The 23700-nt window shown below is 42.6% G+C and overlaps 1 protein-coding gene across 3 annotated transcripts in view; it reads right to left on the reverse strand.

The window, feature by feature from the left end:
- The window catches only part of ARHGEF12 (Rho guanine nucleotide exchange factor 12), a 1204049-nt gene that overhangs the window by 821486 nt on the left and 358863 nt on the right, over nt 1–23700 (reverse strand). For all 3 annotated transcript variants that reach the window (XM_053691590.1, XM_053691589.1, XM_053691591.1), the window contains 2 exons: nt 11978–12076; nt 11257–11306 (listed from right to left, as the gene is read on the reverse strand). In XM_053691590.1, the coding sequence (XP_053547565.1) occupies nt 11257–11306; nt 11978–12076 (149 nt within the window). The remainder of the gene's footprint in view (nt 1–11256; nt 11307–11977; nt 12077–23700) is intronic.

A 23700-nucleotide genomic window follows, 5' to 3' on the forward strand; every position in this document is an offset into this window, starting at 1 on the left:
GCAACGCAAAGAGCTCTGATACTCTACGAGCAGAAGAAATAGCAACAAGAAATAAAACTTTCCAAGATAACAAATTAATATCTAAGGAATGCATAGGCTCAAATGGAGCCCCTTGAAGGACTTTGAAAACTAGATTCCATGGGGGAGTAACTGGTTTGAACACAGGCGTGATCCTAACCAAGGCCTGACAAAAAGATTGAACATCTGGGACATCCGCCAGACGTTTGTATAACAAAATAGATAAGGCCGAGATCTGACCCTTTAGGGAACTCGGCGATAAATCTTTCTCCATACCTTCTTGGAGAAAAGACAAAATTCTAGGAATCCTAACTTTACTCCATGAGTAACCCTTGGATTCACACCAACAGAGATATTTACGCCAAATTTTATGGTAAATCCTTCTAGTAACAGGCTTACGTGCCTGAAATATGGTCTCTATGACCGAATCAGAAACCCCCCGCTTGGATAAAATTAAGCGTTCAATCTCCAAGCAGTCAGCTTCAGAGAAACTAGATTTGGGTGAAGGAAGGGTCCTTGTATTAGAAGGTCCTTCCTCAACGGAAGTCTCCAAGATGGCAGAAATGCCATCTCCACCAGATCCGCATACCAAATCCTGTGAGGCCAGGCCGGCACTATGAGGATCACCAAAGACCTCTCCTGTTTGATTCGAGCAATAACCAGAGGAAGAAAAGCAAATGGAGGAAATAGGTATGCTAGACTGAAGGTCCAAGGGACCTCCAGAGCATTTTACAGTTCCGCCCGGGGGGTCCCTGGACCTCGACCCGTATCTCGGGAAGTTGGCATTCTGTCGGGATGCCATCAGATCCTATTCTGGCTGACCCCACTTGAGAATCAGATCGTAGAACACTCTGGATGGAGTTCCCACTCCCCTGGATGCCTGCTCAGAAAATCTGCCTCCCAGTTGTCCACCCCTGGGATGTGGATCGCCGATAGGCAACAAGAGTGAGCTTCCAGCCACTGTATTATTTTGGCTACCTCTGTCATCGCTAAGGAACTCCTCGTTCCTCCCTGATGATTGATGTAAGCCACTGAAGTTATGTTGTCCGACTGGAACCTGATAAACCGGAGTGAAGCGAACTGGGTCCAGTCCAAACTCCCCGAGCCTTGAGAGAACCCCAGACTGCTCCCCACCCCAGAAGACTGGCGTCTGTTGTCACAATCGCCCAAGGTGGTCTGCGAAAGCATGTTCCCTGGGAGAGATGATCCAGAGACAACCAACAATGAAGAGAGTCTCTTGTCTCCTGCTCCAGAGTTATTGGAGGAGACAAGTCCGCATAATCTCAGTTCCATTGCCTGAGCATTTTTAACTGCAGAGGCCTGAGATGGAACCGAGCAAACAGGATGATGTCCATTGCTGCCACCATCAGCCCGATTACCTTTATGCACTGAGCCACTGACAGCCGAGGAGTGGACTGAAGGAATAGACAAGTATTGATAATCTTTTATTTCCTGACTTCTATCAGAAAAATCTTCATAGACAAGGAGTCTATAATGGCTCCCAAGAAGGTGACCCTTGTGTCTGGAACTAGGGAACTCTTTTCCAAATTTACTTTCCACCCATGAGTTTTCAGGAAAGATAACACTATGTCGGTGTGGGATCTTGCTTGTTGAAAAGATGGCGCCTGGACTAGAATGTCATCCAGATAAGGTGCCACTCCAATGCCCCATGACCGAAGTACCGCCAACAGAGACCCCAGAACCTTTGTGAAAATTCTGGGAGCAGTGGCCAGGCCGAAAGGAAGAGCCACGAACTGGAAGTGCTTGTCCTGGAAGGCAAACCTTAGGAACTTGTGATGATCCCTGTAAATAGGGTCATGAAGGTATGCATCCTTTAAATCCACTGTTGTCATAAATTAACCTTTGTGGATTAAGGGAAGAATGGAACGAATTGTTTCCATCTTGAATGATGGAACTCTGAGAAATTTGTTTAGACTTTTGAGGTCTAAAATTGGTATGAAGGTTCCCTCCTTTTTGGGAATCACAAACAGATTGGAATAAAAACCCTGACCCTGTTCCAGAACTGGAACGGGAACAATCACTCCCAGTGCGAGAGGTCTCCTACACAATGTAAGAACGCCTCTTTTTATCTGGTCTGCAGATAATCTTGAAAGAAGAAACCTGCCTCTGGGAGGAAAACTTTTGAACTCCAATTTGTATACCTGAGACACTATTTCTATTGCCCAGGGATCCTGAACGTCCCAAACCCAAGCCTGAATGAAGAAGGAATGTCTGCCCCCTACCAGATCCGGTCCCGGATCGGGGGCATGCCCTTCATGCCGACTTGGATTCAATAGCCGGTTTCTTGGAATGTTTACCCTTATTCCAAGACTGGTTGTGTCTCCATGTAGTAGGCTTATATTGTTCCTGCTTAGAGGAAGAGGAATAATTTCCCTTGAAATTTCGAAAGGAACAAAAATTACTCTGTCGCCCTTTTTGTTTGTTTCTCTTATCCTGAGGGAGGAGATGACCCTTACCTTCCGTGATAGAGATAATATCTGTAAGGCCAGGTCCAAACAAGGACTTCCCCTTGTAAGGAATCGCTAAAAGCTTAGACTTAGATGATACATCCGCAGACTAAGGTTTTAACCATAAGGCTCTGCGTGCCAGATTAGAGGAATCTTAGCTCCCAGTTTAATAATTTGAAGGGAAGCGTCCGTAATAAAAGCATTAGCTAGCTTTAGAGCTTTTATCCTATCTTGGATCTCTTCCAAAGAAGTCTCAGTCCTGAGAGACTCAGATAGTGCATCAAACCAATATGCTGCCGCACTAGTGACGGTAGCAATGCACGCAGCTGGCTGCCATTGCAAACCCTGGTGAACATAAATCTTTTTAAGTAAACCTTCTAATTTCTTGTCCATAGGATCTTTGAAGGCACAACTATCCTCTATGGGAATAGTAGTTCTCTTGGCTAAGGTGGAAACTGCCCCTTCCACTTTAGGAACTGTTTGCCAAGCCTCCTTGAAAGAGTCCACTATGGGAAACATCTTCTTAAAAATAGGAGAGGGGGAGAAGGGTATGCCTGGTCTCTCCCATTCCTTAGTAATGATCTCTGAAGCTCGCTTTGGCACAGGAAATATGCCTGCATAAGAAGGAACTTCAAAATATCTGTCCAATTTACTAGACTTCGTAGGGGCAACCACTACCATGGATTCACAGTCATCCAAAGTAACCAACACCTCCCTGAGCAACAGGCGGAGGTGTTCTAGTTTAAACCTAAAAGTTACAAACTCCGAATCCATCAGGGGTAATGAGCTTTCAGAATCTGAAATTTCACCTTCAGATATAACCACATTACCATCCTCTTCAGTTCCTTGGGAGGGTTACTCCGAAATTGTCACAACTGCATCAGAAACTTCACTTACTGAATGTCTGCAACATTGGGAAAGCAGACAATGCATCAGAAATTGTGGAAGACATGAGAGCAGCTATGTCTTTTATGGTAACTGCAGCGGGCATTAGAGCAGACGTACAGGGCACTGCTTGAGCGGGCAGTAACATTTGGGACGCTTGGGGAGAAAGCTGCGGCATACCCTGAATCTTATCATTAGACCCTTGGACAGCATCCGCTTGTGAAAGGATTTGCTCAGGAAAAATCTTTTCCCTATAACTTAAAGTCCTCTCAATACATGAGGGACAGAAAGGGTTTGGTGGTTCCACATTTGCATCCAAACACAAGGAGCAAGTAACACTTTGCAAATCTCCTGGTTCCATACTGAATGATAATATAAATATGCAATAAAAACTTTAATTTTGACAAAAAAAAGTTAAAATGTAAAAAACGTTACTGTCACTTTAAATTTAAAAGTGTAACTTTTTTACTGCAAATTAGAAAAAAAGTCTTTAAACACTCATAAACCGATAAAAGCGACACCCCTACACCTCAGTAGCTCTGCTGAGGTGCCTACCTGACTGCAAGACCGGAGCCTCTCTCTCCCTCCAGGCAAGCAATCCGGATTCGATAGGGGAACGATTCAGCAACCCTCAGTACCTAGAAACGCCTGCACTTGACAAAAAACATGCGTTTCTAGGTAGAGGAACTACCCGGTCTGTATCTTGATTTAACAGTGACTTCAGGAAGAGACGCAGAGAAAAAGCGCGCAATACAGAAGATCCGCCTATCGCGGGCATGGCTAACCGTAACACTCTCACGGACGTTTTTTCCTATTAAAATTAACGCCATGACAAAGGAATCACCATTTAAGTGCTTATCTCCCAGCCCCAGTGCCTGTAACACGCTGTCTTTGTTCTCTCAGACTCTGAGAGCTTTCCTTGTACCCTAATAAAGTGCCTTATATTGTAAGCCCTTTATGTAATAAAATGAAATAAAGTAAAGTGCTCATTTTCCTCTAAGTTCCAAGGAGAATAAAAATAAAGCACTTACCTCAAATGTCTGCCTGACAGCAAAGGCAGTTCACCAGGTTTGAGGGGTCCTAACCCCCACATGGACCTGTGAAGAAAATGAAATTCCTGACTAAATATTCCTCAGGTTTTCAGGATTAGGGCAGAAATAATATATGGGAGGCACAGTGAGAATTATGTCCCATAAGTTCCCATTGCTTTAAAGCCACCAATGCTCTACTGAGGAGACTGATATGGACTACGGCTACACCCAGGACAAAGCAGCACAATCTTGCACTACTTTAAAAATAATAAACTCTTGATTGAAGAATCTATACTAACACCTCACTTTACCACTTCCTATCACTAACGTAGACAAAGAGAATGACTGGAGTGGGAGGGAAGGGAGGAGCTATTTAACAGCTCTGCTGCTCTTTGCCGCCTCCTGCTGACCAGGAGGTGAATATCCCATTAGTAATTAAGATGATCCGTGGACTCATTGTGTCTTAAAAAAAGAAAAGGCCCAAGGACACTGACCCGCAGATAGTCCACAAGCCTAACTATACGCGACTGAGCCAACAGTCTCCAGGAGAACCCGTCGCCCAGCAGTCGGTCTCCAAACAACACACCCCTTAGTAGAGAAAGGGAACAAACTACTGTATTCTTCCACAAAGAAGAAAAGACACAGAGAAAACAAGCATAAAGAACTCCAGAAAAAAAACTAAAAAAAAAAAAGGGCACAACGAGTCCTTAAACAGAGCAAAAACCAGAGAAAGCGGGTCAGGCTAACAGAGAGCCAACCAGTCTCGTAGAAACAAGGGGAGGCAACGCCCAGACCCCAGAGATACAGAAACCACGGACTAAGGCCGGGAGTCTGAACAGAGAAGAGAATCTTCCCCTAACACAGTGCAACCGCACTCTAGTTAAGACGACTGAAGACGAAGGTCTCCAGAGTCGTAAAAAGGTAACTCTGAATAACTAAAGTTTCAGAACCGAACCTCGTGCAGAAATCTCAGAAAGGTGAACATCTGACTTACAACACTGCACGCTGCTGTCATCGAAAATTATGCAGAAACTTGAATACTTGCAGGGCAAGTAAGGAGCAGCTGAAATAGGATCCTTCAGGCTGCTAAGCATCCACCAACCAGTGGACAATGTCGCAGGCTATCCAAGAGCCACCAGTCCTTCCCACAGATCTTTGAACATGGAGAAAAAACAGAACGTCAAAGAGGCTCACCGTACCTCAAATGACCCGAGGACGATAAGCAGAGCAACAGATCACAGATCCTGCTCCAAACACCGGACCAGCCCAAGCGACAGGCATGACTGACAGACCGGGAAACAGAAAGAACCCAACCACAGGCCCCCAGGGACAGGAATAATGGGGGACTCACCCACCCCAACAGAGCTTGGGTGCCAACTCAATCCACTCCTCCAATAAGGCACTCCCAAGGAGAACCCCCTAGGACCTGGAACAGAGAAAATGCAATAGATCCTTAGGAAGACCTGTCACAACTCTCTTAGACAGTCTCTACATGGAGATTTCAATTTCCAAAGTTGGAACAGAGCACTCCACATAGCAGCAGATTGTTGTCCCTCACAGAAACAAAAGCCACCTCTTCCAACCTCCTACACACAGGGCAGGACAATGACCTTCCAGAGAGAGGAAACCCCAGGTCTTAAGGAAGACAAACTACCCCCTCAAAGGGGAGGGCACAGATAAGAAAAGCGCACATGCCCCAAGACATGACGCCATAGACTGATCAAAACACGGATCGGATGAAAAATCATCCACAGTTGAATCCACAGAGAACCCCCCCCCCAAAAAAGGAGCATACTCCGTCCGAAGGACAAGTCTGGCCTTAAAGTTTAAAACCAGGACCCAAAGGTGGATATGAACCCTGACCTTCCTGCTTGCAAGCTCAATGAGCTAGCCCCTATGTCCAAACATAGTCTCCATGAAAAAACTGGGGCGTCCTGAACCAGTCCGCAGGATCAAAAGTCTCTTAAGAAAACTGCCACTGCAGGATTCAAACTCCAAGCCTACGGCTTACTAGGCCGGAACTAATCCCTTAGGCCACTTAGTCCTGCGGGCCCTGGACCTGGGACCCAGATCAGCTTAAAATGAACGACACCATCAGGGAACATACCCCATCTGAAGAAAAACAAACCACACAGGGGACAATAACAGGGCTAACACGGAGAACGGGTACAGGACTCACACGTAATTCCCAGCCCAAAGGGAAGAGAACACCCTTAGCAGGAGGTCAACACCCCCCAAACAAGGTGCTAGGCCGCGACAAAGTCACGCCATCACTCTAGAGCTCCAGGCCCCAAGGACAACTCACACAAAGTCCAAGACTAAGGGAATGATAACGAGAACAGAGTCACCCAAAAGAGAGAGAAGAAAAAGGCTAGTCTCCATAATCCTTTCAGACTAACTTTCCGGAGGACTACACCCAAGGAAGAAGAAAGCAAAGTATCCCGAACCCTGGTAGAAACATCCCTTAAGCAAACGCTTGGAAAAGGAGACAACACCGCCTATCGTCCCCGATATGGAGACGACTAACTCTCGGAAGTAGACAGAGCATGCTGCAGTGGATCTCAACAGAGACCCGGCTGACTAGATTGACAGGCTAATAAGGACTAAACCATCCCCCATGCCCCTAAGCAAACCACGGACCATCAAGTCCTCTGAGGATGCCAGCTGAAACTTGTAAAATAAAAACAAGTCATATTCTGAGCACTAGGGCCATTACCGGACCAGCCAGGCATAAAAGGCGCCACATGTCTGAACTAGGCCTCAAAGACAGAAGGATTTGTACCCAATCAGGACCAGCCTGAAACCAAGGGCCACAGCACTGTCAAGGCCACATAGGGTCTCCCCCAAGATGGAGGGATAGACAACAGACAAACATAGAACAAACTTTTGTAAAAGTAAACAGTGCGACCACAAAAAATTGCGAGTATCAATTCCAGTGAAAGAAAATCTATCCTCACTGGATTAAATAAAAGATCAGGCAACCTGTAGGTTATCGCCCAGGAAGAACGGACCACAGGACCAGCCCAACAGGAATCCGAATCTTCCAAGCTCAGAACTGGAAACGGATACTCAAATAACAAAGAATATAAGAAGATTACCTCATCCCCTTATGTCTAATAACGCAAGCGAGTCGAAGAGGAAGACTGAGAAATCCCCCCATTAAGAGTGGGACCCTCCAGCAATGCAGAAACGTGTCTCAGTAGATTACGAAGGTGCGCCAGTCTATAACGAAAGGCGCAACATACCTCCGCCAGATATGGCCATGCGGAACCGTGTCGTAATCTCCGGTGGGAACAGGCCACTCTCCAACAGCGTTTGGGTTACCTGCATGCATATTAAGAGTTGGTGGTAGGAAACTTGCCTCGTGGGAAATGGAATCCCCGGTGGCAAATGGTTCAGTGGGCCCCTGATTTCCCGATCTCGAGGAACAAAGCAATCTAAAACGGCATTCGTAACATAACTGATGTGCATGTAATCACCCGGGCCAATTCATATTCTTTGCAAAAAGTAGAATCTGAATCAGAGACATCCGTCTCCACAAAATCAGAATCCTCCCTAACTGTGATAGTGATTAAAAAATGGACCAAAAGAAAAATCTAAACGGCACCTTACACCCCTAATGGCTGGGACACTCACCACCTCCTGTGAACCAAACACAGCGGACCAGAATTTCTACGTCGCCACACAGTCAGGAATGCGGAAATGGAGAGCTAAAAATTTGACCACACCCGGTCACAAGGTAACCCGTGCAGTCCATGAAAAAAGCGTGCCCGACTATAAAGGCCGCATCACTAGACATAGGCCGTTAAGTTCCAAAAGAGCCATGAGCCGAAGCATCACTACACAGTAGCAGACAGAATAATATAAACATGATTAAAAAAAACCCTGTTCAATAACCCCCCTTAGGAGATATTAACCCTTGATTCCAAGATACAAAAGGAGTCTCACTGAGACCCTATGTTAAAGTTATCCCCGAAAAGTTGTAGTCCCACTCGGATAAACAGCTGTAATTACAATACATGAATACCATGATGAAAGCAAAATGAAACGATCTTACCGGAATCTACGCCATGGAACAGGAACACGGCCCATTAAGAGTAACAGATGCCATGGACTTGAGAGAAGAAAGTAGGCAGCAAAACTCGTTAATGCTGATTGCTTGTGGTGCTGTTAATATGAGTCGGGATGGTTTCTCAGAAATACTCACCCTGCATCTCCGGACTCTAACTTTCCCCCATGCTCTCACTGAGAGACTGATAGGACTACTTAAAACTCCAGTCCCATGTCAGAGAGTACTACCCTCCATAAGAAATTTAATCGTAAACTTCTGACACTTCTCTGTGAACCTCCTGGGACGAAAGGCAAAGAATGACTGGGGGATGAGGGAAGTGGGAGGAGTATTTAAGCCTTTGGCTGGGGTGTCTTTGCCTCCTCCTGGTGGCCAGGTTCTGAATTCCCAAAAGTAATGAATGCAGGTGTGGACTCTTTCCATTTATGAATAAAATACGTATCGGAGTCGCACCAAAGTAGCCAAACCTCCTTTAACCATACAATAAGGTGTACAAGCTTACATCTGAAGCCTTTGGCTGGGGTGTCTTTGCCTCCTCCTGGTGGCCAGGTTCTGAATTCCCAAAAGTAATGAATGCAGCTGTGGACTCTTTCCATTTATGAATAAAATACGTATCAGAGTCGCACCAAAGTAGCCAAACCTCCTTTAACCATACAAGAAGGTGTACAAGCTTACATCTGAAGGATACTACTTCAGCATCAGATGAAGGAATTATACTGTCCAAATCTGAGATTTCACCCTCAGAAGCTACCGACGAATCCTCCTCAACAAACTTAGGAGAGAGAGTAACCTGAGTAGCAGAAAGTGGAGCAGAAACCTCCCTATCTTCATCTTTAAACGTCCTCTTGCGTTTCCTCTATGGAAAAGCAGATAAAGCTACAGATATCACAGAGAATACACTTCTCCAGGAGATTGAGAGGACCCCGCAGGGCAGTGCATGTGATGCCACGAAGGCTTGGGACGCATAAGGAGAAAGCTGTGACATGAGGTTCATTCCTTAAAATAAAAATAAAAAATTAATTCAATATTTTATAAATCCAGGAAAAAAGTATGACCACTATGACTTTGGCAGTGGAACTTAAATAAATCAAGGCAGAGCAGATGGAGTTCTAGAAGCAGAGCACTAGCTCCGTGAACAAAAAGAAACCCTTTAAAATTTAAATAGTGACTTAACTATGTAGAAAAATAGAAACAAAAACCTGCTTCAAGTATAAGGGCTTTTGTGCTGTCACTTTAAGGGCTCCCATTAATATAATTACTGTTACCTGAATATGATTAGAAAGGAAATTGTGTCTGTAGGGCTTGACTGCCATATAGTTCATGCACACTGATTAAACACAACTCGCTCACGAAAATAAGGGGAAACAGCCATAAACACTGTTCCGTTAGAAGCAGCAGTGACACGTGACCAGAAATCAGCAAGCTGCAGAAAATGGCTCCATTTCGATCAGTTTCATGAAGAAAGGCGGAGTCAAAATGGCGCCTGAAAGAAAAAACACCCGTAACAAACAGCATAGATATACTCTGCAATGAAACGACAGCCCACATTGGAAGACATAACCGTTCAGTCTAATAGCGGAAAAGGAAATAATCTCACTCAACCTCCCTGTACTGATCTCTCTCAGACGCACATAGTTGAGACACCGTTCGTCTCAGATGTTCTAACAGTGTAATAAAAATACAACCGCGGTCTAAGAGAGCACAGTGTCAAATAACGAAGCGCTGCCATGCACTTATGTGAAAAGTACATTCAGCATGAGGCTCCCCTCATAAAGTACACTTAGAAGCAATCTGCCATGTCTGCCATTTATATCATTAATAAAAGTACTGTTCCAATAAAAAAGAACCATACCCCAACATACTATGCTGCCAACATAGTGAGCAGTTAAGAAATTGGGGATTAACCTCTAAATTACCATAAATGGAGCAAGTTAAGACTTACCCCTCAAGGAGAGTTAACTCCTTCCTCTCTTGAAGGAGATTAACTCTGAAGTCTCCAATTTGACATGCCATGTAGTGCTTGCCCACTGCCAATATAACCTTTATTAAGGATTTTGTGTCCCATAACAATTGCAGGATCCTTGACCCCTTCAGTGCCGGCCTCCTAGCCCCAGAAGACAAAAGGCACTTACCTGCACATCTAGCTGTCTGGCAGGAGGACAGCTCACATGGTATGGAAGGACGCCACTCCTTACAGAGACCTGTGGAAAACAGAAAGATCAGAGTAAACCTACTCTGTCTTTCTATATCAGGGCAGCAACATGTTAGGAAAACACAGCGAAGCCCACTTCACAAGTTCCTAACTGCTTAAAAGCCACCACTGCCCTACTGAAGAGACTAACGTGGAGTATGGCTAGACCCATCTTGAGAGGAAAGATCAGAGCAAACCTACTCTGGCGTTCAAAATAATACATTCTTGATTGAAGTGACATATCCAATCATCTTCAGACATCAAAACTTCACCTCCTCCTTGCACCGAAGGAAAAGAGAATGACTGGGGGTTGTGGGAAGGGACTTGATACTTAACAGCTCTGCTGTGGTGCTCTTTGCCTCCTCGTGCTGGCCAGGAGTGATGTTCCCAACAGTAATTGATGAAGCCGTGGACTCACCATATCTTAGGAAAGAAAGAAGCGTTTTCTGCTTCTTAAATATGTGGCAGCAGGCTTGATTATGCTAACCTGCTCTACATAGCAAAAAAAGCTACAAATACAGCTTAATAAATTTATCCCTTGGGGTTTCCCATTATCACCTGAACACTGATTTACAAAGGAACCCATTTTCTCACCTTGATGATCCGATCTCCAGTCTGAACTCCTGCACGCATTGCAGCTCCATCTGGAAAGCAAGAGTAGATCATTAACAAGAGAGCACAACAAACACACACCGTTTTAATACCAATCATGCCCCCTTCTATTCTCAAGCTAATTGAAAATCAATACCTGCATATTTATTCAACATCTCCAGTTTTATAGTCATATAAAAGTGCTTACAGCTAAAATTCAAAACAGTTTAAACCGCTTTAATTGATGCTGCAAGAGACTTCAGGTTGAATTCTCTAAAGCTCACTGGTCCAGTGAGATTACAGTACAGAAAGGTCCTCAAAGAATTTAAAAAGCTAAACATTAGCCTGAGACACATTTAAATTACTAAAAAGGCTCTGGATGTGTGAAACAAATTTGATCATTTAAAATGTAACACATACTTATTTGATTAAATGATATCATGATTTATGTGTAGTCATTCAGTGAAAACTATGTCATGCGCTGATACTATTACCAAATATTTGTTGTTGGTTTATTCGGCTTAATATTTTAAGAAATCTTCAAGAATTATTTATTTGTTAACTTGCTATATTCCAGAACTTCTGCAGAGACTCAATGTACTCAGAAGGGAAGGATAATACATAAAGCTCTAAAAGCCATTTGAACAGAAGACAGAATAAACCTCAATGCTTCTATGGAAACAAATTGTTCATTGGAAAACATCTGCTGAAAGCTGAAATGTACCTTCTTTAACTGACTGGACAAAGACGGGGTTATCGCCACTGACTGTCAGACCAAAACCATTCTCATCTCGCTGGATTATCACGCAGCGCTGAACTAAGCCTGAGGGGGAAAAGATATGAGGAAGAGAAAATTAGAAATCAATGCCAGAGAATGTCAAAGATGAGACTGAGTAAATGCAACACATGGAGAAATAAAAATAAGATACTTAATTTACCATAATAGCTGAAAGAAGATAGTTATCTTAAAGAGAGAGGACTGAAGAAAAAGGAATTTGAAAAAGGGATTTTAAAAAGGGAAGAATCCCTAACAGAACATGACACAGAGAAGGGTAAGAGAAGAAAGGTAGGAACAGGCAAGGGAAAAAGAAAGGCAAAACATACGAAGAAAAAACTAAATGAGTAAAAAGATAAACAGACTAATATATATATTTATATACATACACACACTATAAGACCAAGGCCCCCATACTCAAAACGACATCAGAGCGACGAGAAATGGCTTTTTGGCTTTGACAGGCTCGCCACTCGTCAGTCTGGGGATATATATTGAAATACAAGGGGAGGACCCACGCAGTGCCGGTGAGTGGCAATGTGTCTCATGTAGGAGATAATGGGGGAGCGATACGTAAGCAAAAAGTTGCTGACATCGCCACTTGTCTGCAATTTCTGCGGCGTTTTTGAAGTGTTCCTACACAAAGCAGACAGTGCACTCACTTGAGCCAAACACTGTTTCTGTGTCGGAACAATTCAAATAATGCCTGTGTAACCCTACTTTCCCTAAACCTACACACTGGAAAGTCTCGTCATTGAAAAGGAGGCAAGACAAACATGGCTGACACCCTACTGGTAACCTGCAATTTAGAGAGTGGAAAATATATCACTCTAGGAGATGTATAGCAATCAAAATTTCCTAACCCCGCCCCCCAAAAACTACTATTAACCCCTAAACTGTCACAACCCCCCATGCAAAATACCGATACTACTTAACTACATAACAGCTAATCAAAAAAACAAAATGTATGCTTACCTGATAAATTTCTTTCTCTTGCAATGTATCGAGTCCACGGATTCATCCAATACTTGTGGGATATTCTCCTTCCCAACAAGAAGTGGCAAAAAGCGCACGCACAGCAGAGCTTTCTATATAGCTCCTCCCCTAACTCCATCCCCCAGTCATTCAACCGAAGTTTAGGAAGAAAAAGGAGAAACTATAGGGTGCAGAGGTGACTGAAGTTTTTTAATAAAATATATTACCTGTCTTAAATAGACAGGTAAGCATAAATTTAGTTTTCTCTTGCAAGATGTATCGAGTCCACGGATTCATCCAATACTTGTGGGATACCAATACCAAAGCTTTAGGACACGGATGAAGGGAGGGACAAGACAGGTACCTAAATGGAAGGCACCACTGCTTGTAGAACCTTTCTCCCAAAAATAGCCTCCGAAGAAGCAAAAGTATCAAATTTGGAAAATTTGGAAAAAGTATGAAGCGAAGACCAAGTCGTCGCCTTAAAAATCTGTTCAACAGAAGCCTCATTTTTAAAAGCTCATGTGTAAGCCACCGCTCTAGTAGAGTGAGCAGTAATCCTTTCAGGAGGCTGCTGGCCAGCAGTCTCATAAGCCAAACGGATGATGCTTTTCAGCCAAAAAGAAAGAGGTTGCCGTAGCTTTCTGACCTCTTCGTTTTCCAGAATAGACAACAAACAACGAAGATGTTTGACGGAAATCTTTAGTTGCTTGCAAATAGAACTTTAAAGCACGAACCACATTGAGGTTGTGCAACAGACGTTCCTTCTTGGAAGAAGGATTAGGACATAGAGAAGGAACCACAATCTTCTGATTGATATTCCTATTAGAAACAACCTTAGGAAGGAATCCAGGTTTGGTACGCAAAACCAACTTATCCGCATGGAAAACCAGATAAGATGAGTCACACTGTAAAGCAGATAATTCAGAAACTCTTCGAGCCGAAGAGATAGCTACTAAAAACAGAACTTTCCAAGATAGAAGCTTAATATCTATGGAATGCATAGGTTCAAATGGAACCCCTTGAAGAACCTTAAGAACTAAATTTAAACTCCATGGCGGAACAACAGGTTTAAACACAGGCTTGATTCTAACTAAAGCCTGACGAAACGCCTGAACATCTGGAATATCTGCCAGGCGCTTGTGTAAAAAAATAGACAAAGCCTATATCTGTCCTTTTAAGGAACTAGCTGATAATCCCTTCTCCAATCCTTCTTGGAGAAAAGACAATATTCTAGGAATCCTAATCTTACTCCATGAGTAACCCTTGGATTCACACCAATAAAGATATTTACGCCATATCTTATGATAGATTTTCCTGGTGACAGGCTTTCTAGCCTGAATTAAGGTATCAATGACCGACTCAGAGACACCACGCTTTGATAAAAACATAATTTATGCTTACCTGATAAATTTATTTCTCTTGTAGTGTATCCAGTCCACGGATCATCCATTACTTGTGGGATATTCTCCTTCCCAACAGGAAGTTGCAAGAGTCCACCCACAGCAGAGCTGCTATATAGCTCCTCCCCTAACTGCCATATCCAGTCATTCGACCGAAAACATGCAGAGAAAGGAAAAACCATAGGGTGCAGTGGTGACTGTAGTTTAAATGAAAAAATTACCTGCCTTAAAATGACAGAGCGGGCCGTGGACTGGATACACTACAAGAGAAATAAATTTATCAGGTAAGCATAAATTATGTTTTCTCTTGTTAAGTGTATCCAGTCCACGGATCATCCATTACTTATGGGATACCAATAACAAAGCTAAAGTACACGGATGAAGGGAGCGACAAGGCAGGTATTTAAACGGAAGGTACCACTGCCTGAAAAAAACCCTTTCTCCCAAAAATAGCCTCCGAAGAAGCAAAGTATGGAGCGCAGACCAAGACGCCGTCTTGTAAATCTGTTCAACAGAAGCCTCATTTTAAAAAGGCCCAAGTGAAAGCCACAGCTCTAGTAGAATGAGCTGTAAACCCTTCAGGAGGCTGCTGTCCAGCAGTCTCATAAGCTAAACAAATTATGCTTTTTAACCAAAAAGAAAGAGAGGTTGCTGAAGTCTTTTGACCTCTCCTCTGTCCAGAGTAGACAACAAACAAAGTAAATGTTTGATGAAAATCTGAAGTAGCTTGTAAGTAAAACTTTAAAGCACAAACCACGTCCAAATTGTGTAATAGACGTTTGAAGAAGGATTAGGATACAAGAATGGAACAACACTCTCTTGAGTGATATTCTTGTTAGATACCACCTTAGGTAAAAAACCCAGGTTTGATACGCAGGACTACCTTATCCGTACGGAGGACCAGATAAGGAGAATCGCATTTTAAAGCAGATAACTCGGAGACTCTACGAGCCGAGGAAATAGCTACCAAAAAGGAACTCTCCAAGATAAAAAGTTTGATATCTATGGAATGAAGAGGTTCAAACGGAACTCCTTGAAGGTTCTTAATAATCAGGTTTAAGCTCCATGGCGGAGCAAAAGGTTTAAACACAGGCTTGGTTCTAACCAAAGCCTGACAAAATGCCTGAACGTCTGGAGTATCTGCCAGACGCTTGTGCAAAAGAATAGACAGAGTAGAATCTGTCCTTTTAAGGAACTAGCTGACAACCCTTTTCTCAAAATCATCTTGGAGAAAAGATAATATCCTGGGAATCCTGACTTTACTCCATGAGTAACCCTTGGATTCATACCAATAAGATATTTATGCCATAACTATGTTAAATTTTCCTAGTGACAGGCTTTCATGCCTGTATTAAGGTATCAATGACTGACTCGGAGAAGCCATGCTTTGATAACATCAAGCGTTCAGTCTCCAGGCAGTCCATCTCAGAGAAGTTTAATTTAGATGGTTGAAAGGACCCTGAGGTAGAGGGTCCTGTCTCATAAGCAGAGACCATGATGGAAAGGATGATATGTCCACCAGAACTGCATACCAGGTCCTGCGTGGCCATGCAGACGCTGTCAAAAACACCAAAGCACTCTCCTGCTTGATCTTGTACAAAGACCTCCGGAGGGAATTCCCCCTTCCCCGGATGAAAAAGTCTGACGACTTAGAAAATCCGCCTCCCAGTTCTCAACACCTGGGATATGGATAGCTGATAGACAAGAGAGAGTCTCTGTCCAGTGAATTATTTTAAGGCTTCTAACATCGCTAGGGAACTTCTGTTCCCCCTTGATGGTTGATGTAAGCCACAGTTGTGATATTGTCCGACTGAAATCTGATGTACCTCAGAGTTGCTAACTGAGGCCAAGCCTGAAGAGCATGGAATATCGCTCCCAGTTCCAGAATATTAATTAGAAGGAGGGTCTCCTCCTGAGTCCACTATCCCTGAGTCTTCAGGGAGTTCCAGACTGTATCCCAACCTAAAAGGCTGGCATTTGTTGTAACAACTGTCCCATCTGACCTGCGGAAGGACATACCCTTGGACAGATGGACCCGAGATAGCCACCAGAGAAGAGAATCTCTGGCCTCTTGGTATAGATTTAAGAGGGGGAAAAATCTGTGTAATCCCCGTTCCATTGACTGAGCATGCATAGTTGCAGCGGTCTGAAATGTAGGCGTGCAAACTGTACTATGTCCCTTGCCGCTACCAATAAGCCGATTACATTCATGTACCGAGCCACCGAATGGCGCGGATGGAATGAAGAACACGGCAGTAATTTAGAAACTTTGACAACCTGGACTCCGTCAGGTAAATTTTTCATTTCTAAAGAATCTATCAGAGTCCCTAGGAAGGAAACCCTTGAGATTGGGGATAGAGAACTCTTTCCTTGTTCACTTTCCACCCATGCGATCTCAGAAATGCCAGTACTATGTCCGTATGAGACTTGGCAATTTGAATGTTCGACGCCTAAATAAGGGGCCACTTCTATGCCCCGCGGCCGAAGGACCGCCAAGCGACCCCAGAACCTCCATAAAGATTCTTGAGGCTGTAGTTAACCCAAAGGAAAAAGCTACAAACTGGTAATGCCTGACTAGAAAGGCAAATCTGAAAAAAACGATGGTGATCCTTAGGCATCGTAATGTGAGGATAAGCATCCTTCAAATCCATTGTAGTCCTCTATTGACTCTCCTGGATCATAGTTAAGATGGTACGAATAGTTTCCATCTTAAATGATGGAATTCTGAGGAATTTGTTTAAGATCTTTAGATCCAAAATAGGTCTGAAGGTTCCCTTTCCTTGGGAACCACAAACAGATTTGAGAAAAACTCTGTCCCTGTTCCTCACTTGGAACTGGATGGGTCTCGTACACAATGTAAGAATGCCTCTTTCGTTATCTGGTTTGCAGATAATTATGAAAGGTGAAATCTCCCCTTTTTTGGAGGGGAAGCTTTGAAATCCAGAAGATATCTCTGGGATATAATTTCCAATGCCCAGGGATCCTGGGCATCTCTTGCCCACGCCTGGGCGAAGAATGAAAGTCTGCCCCCTACAGGATCCGCTACCGGATAGGGGACCGTTCCTTCATGCTGTCTTAGAGGCAGCAGCAGGCTCCTTGGCCTGCTTATCTTTGTTCCAGGTCCGGTTGTCTCCAGACCGTCATGGACTGAGCAAAAGTTCCCTCTTGATTTGCCTTAGAGGAAGTTGATGCCACACCTGCCTTGAAGTTTCGAAAGGCACGAAAATTAGACTTTTTGGTCCTTGATTTGGACCTGTCCTGAGGAAGGGCATGACCTTTTCCTCCAGTGATATTAGCAAAAATCTCCTTCAAACCAGGCCCGAATAGGGTCTGCCCCTTGAAGGGAAGTTAAGTAGCTTATTTATTAAAGTCACGACAGCCGACCATGATATAAGCCATAGCGCTCTGCGAGCCAGTATAGTAAAAACAGAATTCTTAGCCGTTAGTTTAGTCAAATGAACAAAGGCATCAGAAACAAAGGAATTGGCTAGCTTAAGTGCTCTAAGCTTGTCAAGTATATTCATCCAATGGAGTCGCAATGGAGCAATGCATGCAAGGGGCTGCAGGATAAACCTTGTTGAATAAACATTTTCCTAAGGTAACCCTCTAATTTTTTATCCATTGGATCTAAAAAAGCACAACTGTCCTCAACAGGGATAGTGGTACGCTTAATACTCCTCTCTCCACCTTAGGAACTGTCTGCCATAAGTCCCGTGTGGTGGCATCTGTTAGAAACATTTTTCTAAAATTAGGAGGGGAAGAGAACGGCACACCTGGTCTATCCCATTCCTTATTAATAATTTCTGTAAATCTCTTTAGGTATTGGAAAAACATCAGTACACACCGGCACTGCATAGTATTTATTCAGTCTACACAATTTCTCTGGCACTGTGATTGTAACACAGTCATTCAGAGCAGCTAAAAACCTCCCTGAGCAACCAGTGGAGGATCTCAAGCATAAATTTTAAATGTAGAAATATCGGAATCAGGTTAAATAATTTTCCCTGAGTCAAAAATATCACCCACAGACTGAAGCTCCTCTCAGCTTCTGCATATTGTGAGGCAGTATCAGACATGGTTCTTAAAGCATCTGTATGCTCTGTATCTACCCCCAGAGCTATCTTGCTTTCCTTTAATTTTAGGTAGTCTGACTAATACCGCTGCCAGAGTATTATTCATAACTTTCGCCATGTCTTGTAAAATAAACGCTATGGGCGCCCTTGATGTACTTGGCGCCATTTGAGCGTGAGTCCCTGAAGCGGGAGTCGAAGAGTCTGACACGTTTAAGAGTTAGTCGGCATAACTTCCCCCTCGACAGAATCCTCTGGTGATAATTTTTTAAAGACAAAAAATGATCTTTATTGCTTAACATGAAATCAGTACATTTGGTACACATTCTAAGATGGGGTTCCACCATGGCTTTTAACATAATGAACAAGGAGTTTCCTCTATGTCAGACATGTTTGTACAGACTAGTAATGAGACTAGTAAGCTTGGAAAACACTTTAAATCAAGTTAACAAGCAAATATAAAAAACGTTACTGTGCCTTTAAGAGAAACAAATTTTGTCAAAATTTGAAAAACAGTGAAAAACAGTGAAAAAAGGCAGTAAATCAAACGAAATGTTTACAGTATATGTAATAAGTTAACAAAGCATTGCACCCACTTGCAAATGGATGATTAACCCCTTAATGTAAAAAACGGATCAAAAAAACGTTTTTTAACAGACACAACAAACTGCCACAGCTGTACTGTGGTCTTACCTTCCCTATAAACTATTTTGGAAGCCTTTTTAGCCCTTTAGATGTCCTATAGTATTCATGGGACTGCTGAGGGAAACTGGATGATTCATTTTGTAATTTTAACTACGCATAAAAAGCGCTAAAATAGGCCCCTCCCACTCATATTACAACAATGGAAAGCCTCAGGAAACTGTTTCTAAGCAAAATTCAAGCCAGCCATGTGGAAAAAACTAGGCCCCAATCAAGTTTTATCACCAAAGCATATATAAAAACGATTAAACATGCCAGCAAACGTTTTATATTGCAAATTTACAAGAGTATATAACTCTGATAGTAAGCCTGATACTAGTCGCTATTAAATCACTGTATTTAGGCTTAACTTACATTAATCCGGTATCAGCAGCATTTTCTAGCAAATTCCATCCCTAGAAAAACTTATAACTGCACATACCTTATATCAGGATAACCTGCACGCCATTCCCCCTCTGAAGTTACCTCACTCTTCAGACATATGTGAGAACAGCAGTGGATCTTAGTTACTTCTGCTAAGATCATAGAAACATGCAGGCAGATTCTTCTTCTAAATGCTGCCTGAGATAAAATAGTACAACTCCGGTACCATTTAAAAACAATAAACTTTTGATTGAAGAAAAAACTAACTATCTTACACCACTTTCCTCTTACTACCTCCAGCTATGTTGAGAGCTTGCAAGAGAATGACTGGGTATGGCAGTTAGGGGAGGAGCTATATAGCAGCTCTGCTGTGGGTGGACTCTTGCAACTTCCTGTTGGGAAGGAGAATATCCCATAAGTAATGGATGATCCGTGGACTGGATACACTTAACAAGAGAAATCAAACGTTCAATCTCCAAGCAGTCAGATGCAGAGAAATTAGATTTGGATGCTTGAATGGACCCTGAATTAGAAGGTCCTGCCTCAGCGGCAGAGTCCACGGTGGAACGGATGACATGTCCACCAGATCTGCATATCAAGTCCTGCATGGTCACGCAGGTGCTATCAAAATCAAAGAAGCTCTCTCCTGCTTGATTCTGGCAATCAGACGCAGAAGGAGAGGGAATGGTGGAAACATATAAGCCAGGTTGAAGGACCAGGGCACTGCTAGAGCATCTATCAGTACTGCCTGAGGATCCCTTGACCTGGACCCGTAACAAGGAAGCTTGGCGTTCTGGCAAGATGCCATGAGATCCAATTCTGGTATGCCCCATAGCTGATTCAGTTGGGCAAATACCTCTGGATGGAGTTCCCACTCTCCGGGATGAAAAGTTTTAGAAAAAACGGTACTGTGCCTTTAAGAGAAAAAAAGTGCACACGTTCTGCAAAACAGTGTAAAAATGTAGCAAACTTTTCGAAATTTTTACAGTGTATTCTTAAAGCTTTAGTAAGATTGCCCCACCAGCAAAATAAACATTTAACCCCTTAATGTAAAAACCGGATTGACAAACGTCAAAAAAACGGAAAAAAACGGTCAGCCCCTTGCCACAGCTCTGCTGTGGCGCCTACCTGCCCTTAGGGATTGATTTTGTGGGACAAATACTTCTTTTTGGCCCTCAAATTACAGTAGGACCCTCCGGTGTAGCAGCTTGATGTCTTGTCATGAAAAAATAACTGCACATCTGAAGCGCGAAAATAGGCCCCTCCCACTTCACTCGATGTCTGTGGGGCCTTAAAGAAACACATTAAAGCGTTTCTAAGCTAGCCATGTGGGTTAATAAACCTTAAATAAGCCAAACGAACCTCCAAAAGTCCCTCAAAAACGTTTATCTCCTAATAAAACGTTAGCCTTTTATAAGTGTCAACCAGTAATAATTTAGCCCGTTATGCAAGCTGGTAATTCCACACTAAGTCTCTGAATACAGCTTACCCTTCCCTCATGGGGATATTGTCAGCCTTTTCTAGAAATATCACAGTTTGTCTAGAAAAAAATTACTGAACATACCTCAGTGCAGCTTAGCATGCAAACCGTTCCCCAACTGAAGTTTCCTGTACTCCTAAGCCTCTGTGGGAACAGCAGTGGATCTTAGTTACAAAGTGCTAAGATCATCATCCTCCATGCAGAAATCTTCATCTCTTTTATGCTTGAGAGTAAATAGTACACACCGGTACCATTTAAAATAACAAACTCTTGCTTGAGAAAATAAAAATTAACATTTTTGTCACCACAATCACTTTACCCTTCCTTATTGCTTAGAGCCGGCAAAGAGAATGACTGGGAGGTGGAGTTAGGGGAGGAGCTATATAGACAGCTCTGCTGTGGGTGCTCTCTTTGCCACTTCCTGTTGGGAAGGAGAATATCCCACAAGTATTGGATGAATCTGTGGACTCGATACATCTTGCAAGAGAAATAACACTAACATTTATTTTTATTTTTTTTTACGACATTGCCCTAAAGCGATTCAGCTCTTTTGCTCCAAAAACTACAACTCCATTCTACAATAAAAGTAACTCCTCAACCCAAAAAAACCTATCTAAAAAGACCTGTCCAGATGAGACCATTGCCGAAAGCAAGCATAGCTCTTTTACGTTTAAAAGAAAAAAAAAAAAACATCCCTTTTTTCTAAAAAAAAACAACAAAAAACATAATTTATGTAAGAACTTACCTGATAAATTCATTTCTTTCATATTGGCAAGAGTCCATGAACTAGTGACATATGGGATATACAATCCTACCAGGAGGGGCAAAGTTTCCCAAACCTCAAAATGCCTATAAATACACCCCTCACCACACCCACAATTCAGTTTAACGAATAGCCAAGCAGTGGGGTGATAAAGAAAGGAGTAGAAAGCATCAACAAAGGAAATTTGGAAATAATTGTGCTTTATACAAAAAATCATAACCACCATAAAAAGGGTGGGCCTCATGGACTCTTGCCAATATGAAAGAAATGAATTTATCAGGTAAGTTCTTACATAAATTATGTTTTCTTTCATGTAATTGGCAAGAGTCCATGAGCTAGTGACATATGGTATATCAATACCCAAGATGTGGAGTCTTCCACTCAAGAGTCACTAGAGAGGGAGGGAATAAAATAAAAACAGCCATATTCCGCTGAAAAAATAATCCACAACCCAAAAAATAAGTTATTTTCACTTTTGAAAAAAAACACTTAAATTAAAAGCAGAAGAATCAAACTGAAACAGCTGCCTGAAGGACTTTTCTACCAAAAACTGCTTCCGAAGAAGCAAATACATCAAAATGGTAGAATTTAGTAAATGTATGCAAAGAGGACCAAGTTGCTGCTTTGCAAATCTGATCAACTGAAGTTTCATTCTTAAAAGCCCACGAAGTGGAGACTGATCTAGTAGAATGAGCTGTAATTCTCTGAGGCGAGGTTTGACCCAACTCCAAATAAGCTTGATGAATCAAAAGTTTCAACCAAGAAGCCAAGGAAATAGCAGACGCTTTCTGACTTTTCCTAGGACCAGAAAATAAAACAAATAAACTGGAAGTCTTCCTGAAATTTTTAGTAGCTTCCACATAATATTTCAAAGCTCTTACCACAGCCAAAGAATGTAAGGATCTCTCAAAAGAATTCTTAGGATTAGGACACAAGGAAGGAACAACAATTTCTCTATTAATGTTGTTAGAATTCACAACCTTAGGTAAAAATTGAAAAGAAGTCCGCAAAACTGCCTTATCCTGATGAAAAATCAGAAAAGGAGACTCACAAGAAAGAGCAGATAGCTCAGAAACTCTTCTAGCAGAAGAAATAGCCAAAAGGAACAACACTTTCCAGGAAAGTAGTTTAATGTCCAAATAATGCATAGGCTCAAATGGAGGAGCCTGTAACGCCTTCAGAACCAAATTAAGACTCCAAGGAGGAGAAATTGATTTAATGACAGGCTTAATACGAACTAAAGCCTGTACAAAATAGTGAATATCAGGAAGAATAGCAATCTTTCTGTGAAATAAAACAGAAAGAACGGAGATTTGTCCTTTCAAGGAACTTGCAGACAAACCCTTATCCAAACCATCCTGAAGAAACTGTAAAATTCTAGGAATTCTAAAAGAATGCCAGGAGAATTTATGAGAAGAACACCATGAAATGTAAGTCTTCCAAACTCTATAATAAATCTTTCTAGAAACAGATTTACGAGCTTGTAACATAGTATTAATCACTGAGTCAGAGAAACCTCTATGACTTAGAACTAAGCGTTCAATTTCCATACCTTCAAATTTAATGATTTGAGATCCTGATGGAAAAACGGACCTTGAGATAGTAGGTCCGGCCATAACGGAAGTGGCCAAGGCGGGCAACTGGACATCCAAACCAGATCCGCATACCAAAACCTGTGTGGCCATGCTGGAGCCACCAGCAACACAAAAGACTGTTCCATGATGATTTTGGAGATCACTCTTGGAAGGAGAACTAGAGGCGGAAAGATGTAAGCAGGTTGATAACACCAAGGAAGTGTCAGCGCATCCACTGCTTCCGCCTGAACATCCCTGGACCTGGACAGGTATCTGGGAAGTTTCTTGTTTAGATGAGAGGCCATGAGATCTATCTCTGGAAGCCCCCACATCTGAACAATC

The sequence above is a fragment of the Bombina bombina genome, chromosome 8 (genome assembly GCF_027579735.1).
Source record: "Bombina bombina isolate aBomBom1 chromosome 8, aBomBom1.pri, whole genome shotgun sequence".
Classification (NCBI taxonomy): domain Eukaryota; kingdom Metazoa; phylum Chordata; class Amphibia; order Anura; family Bombinatoridae; genus Bombina; species Bombina bombina.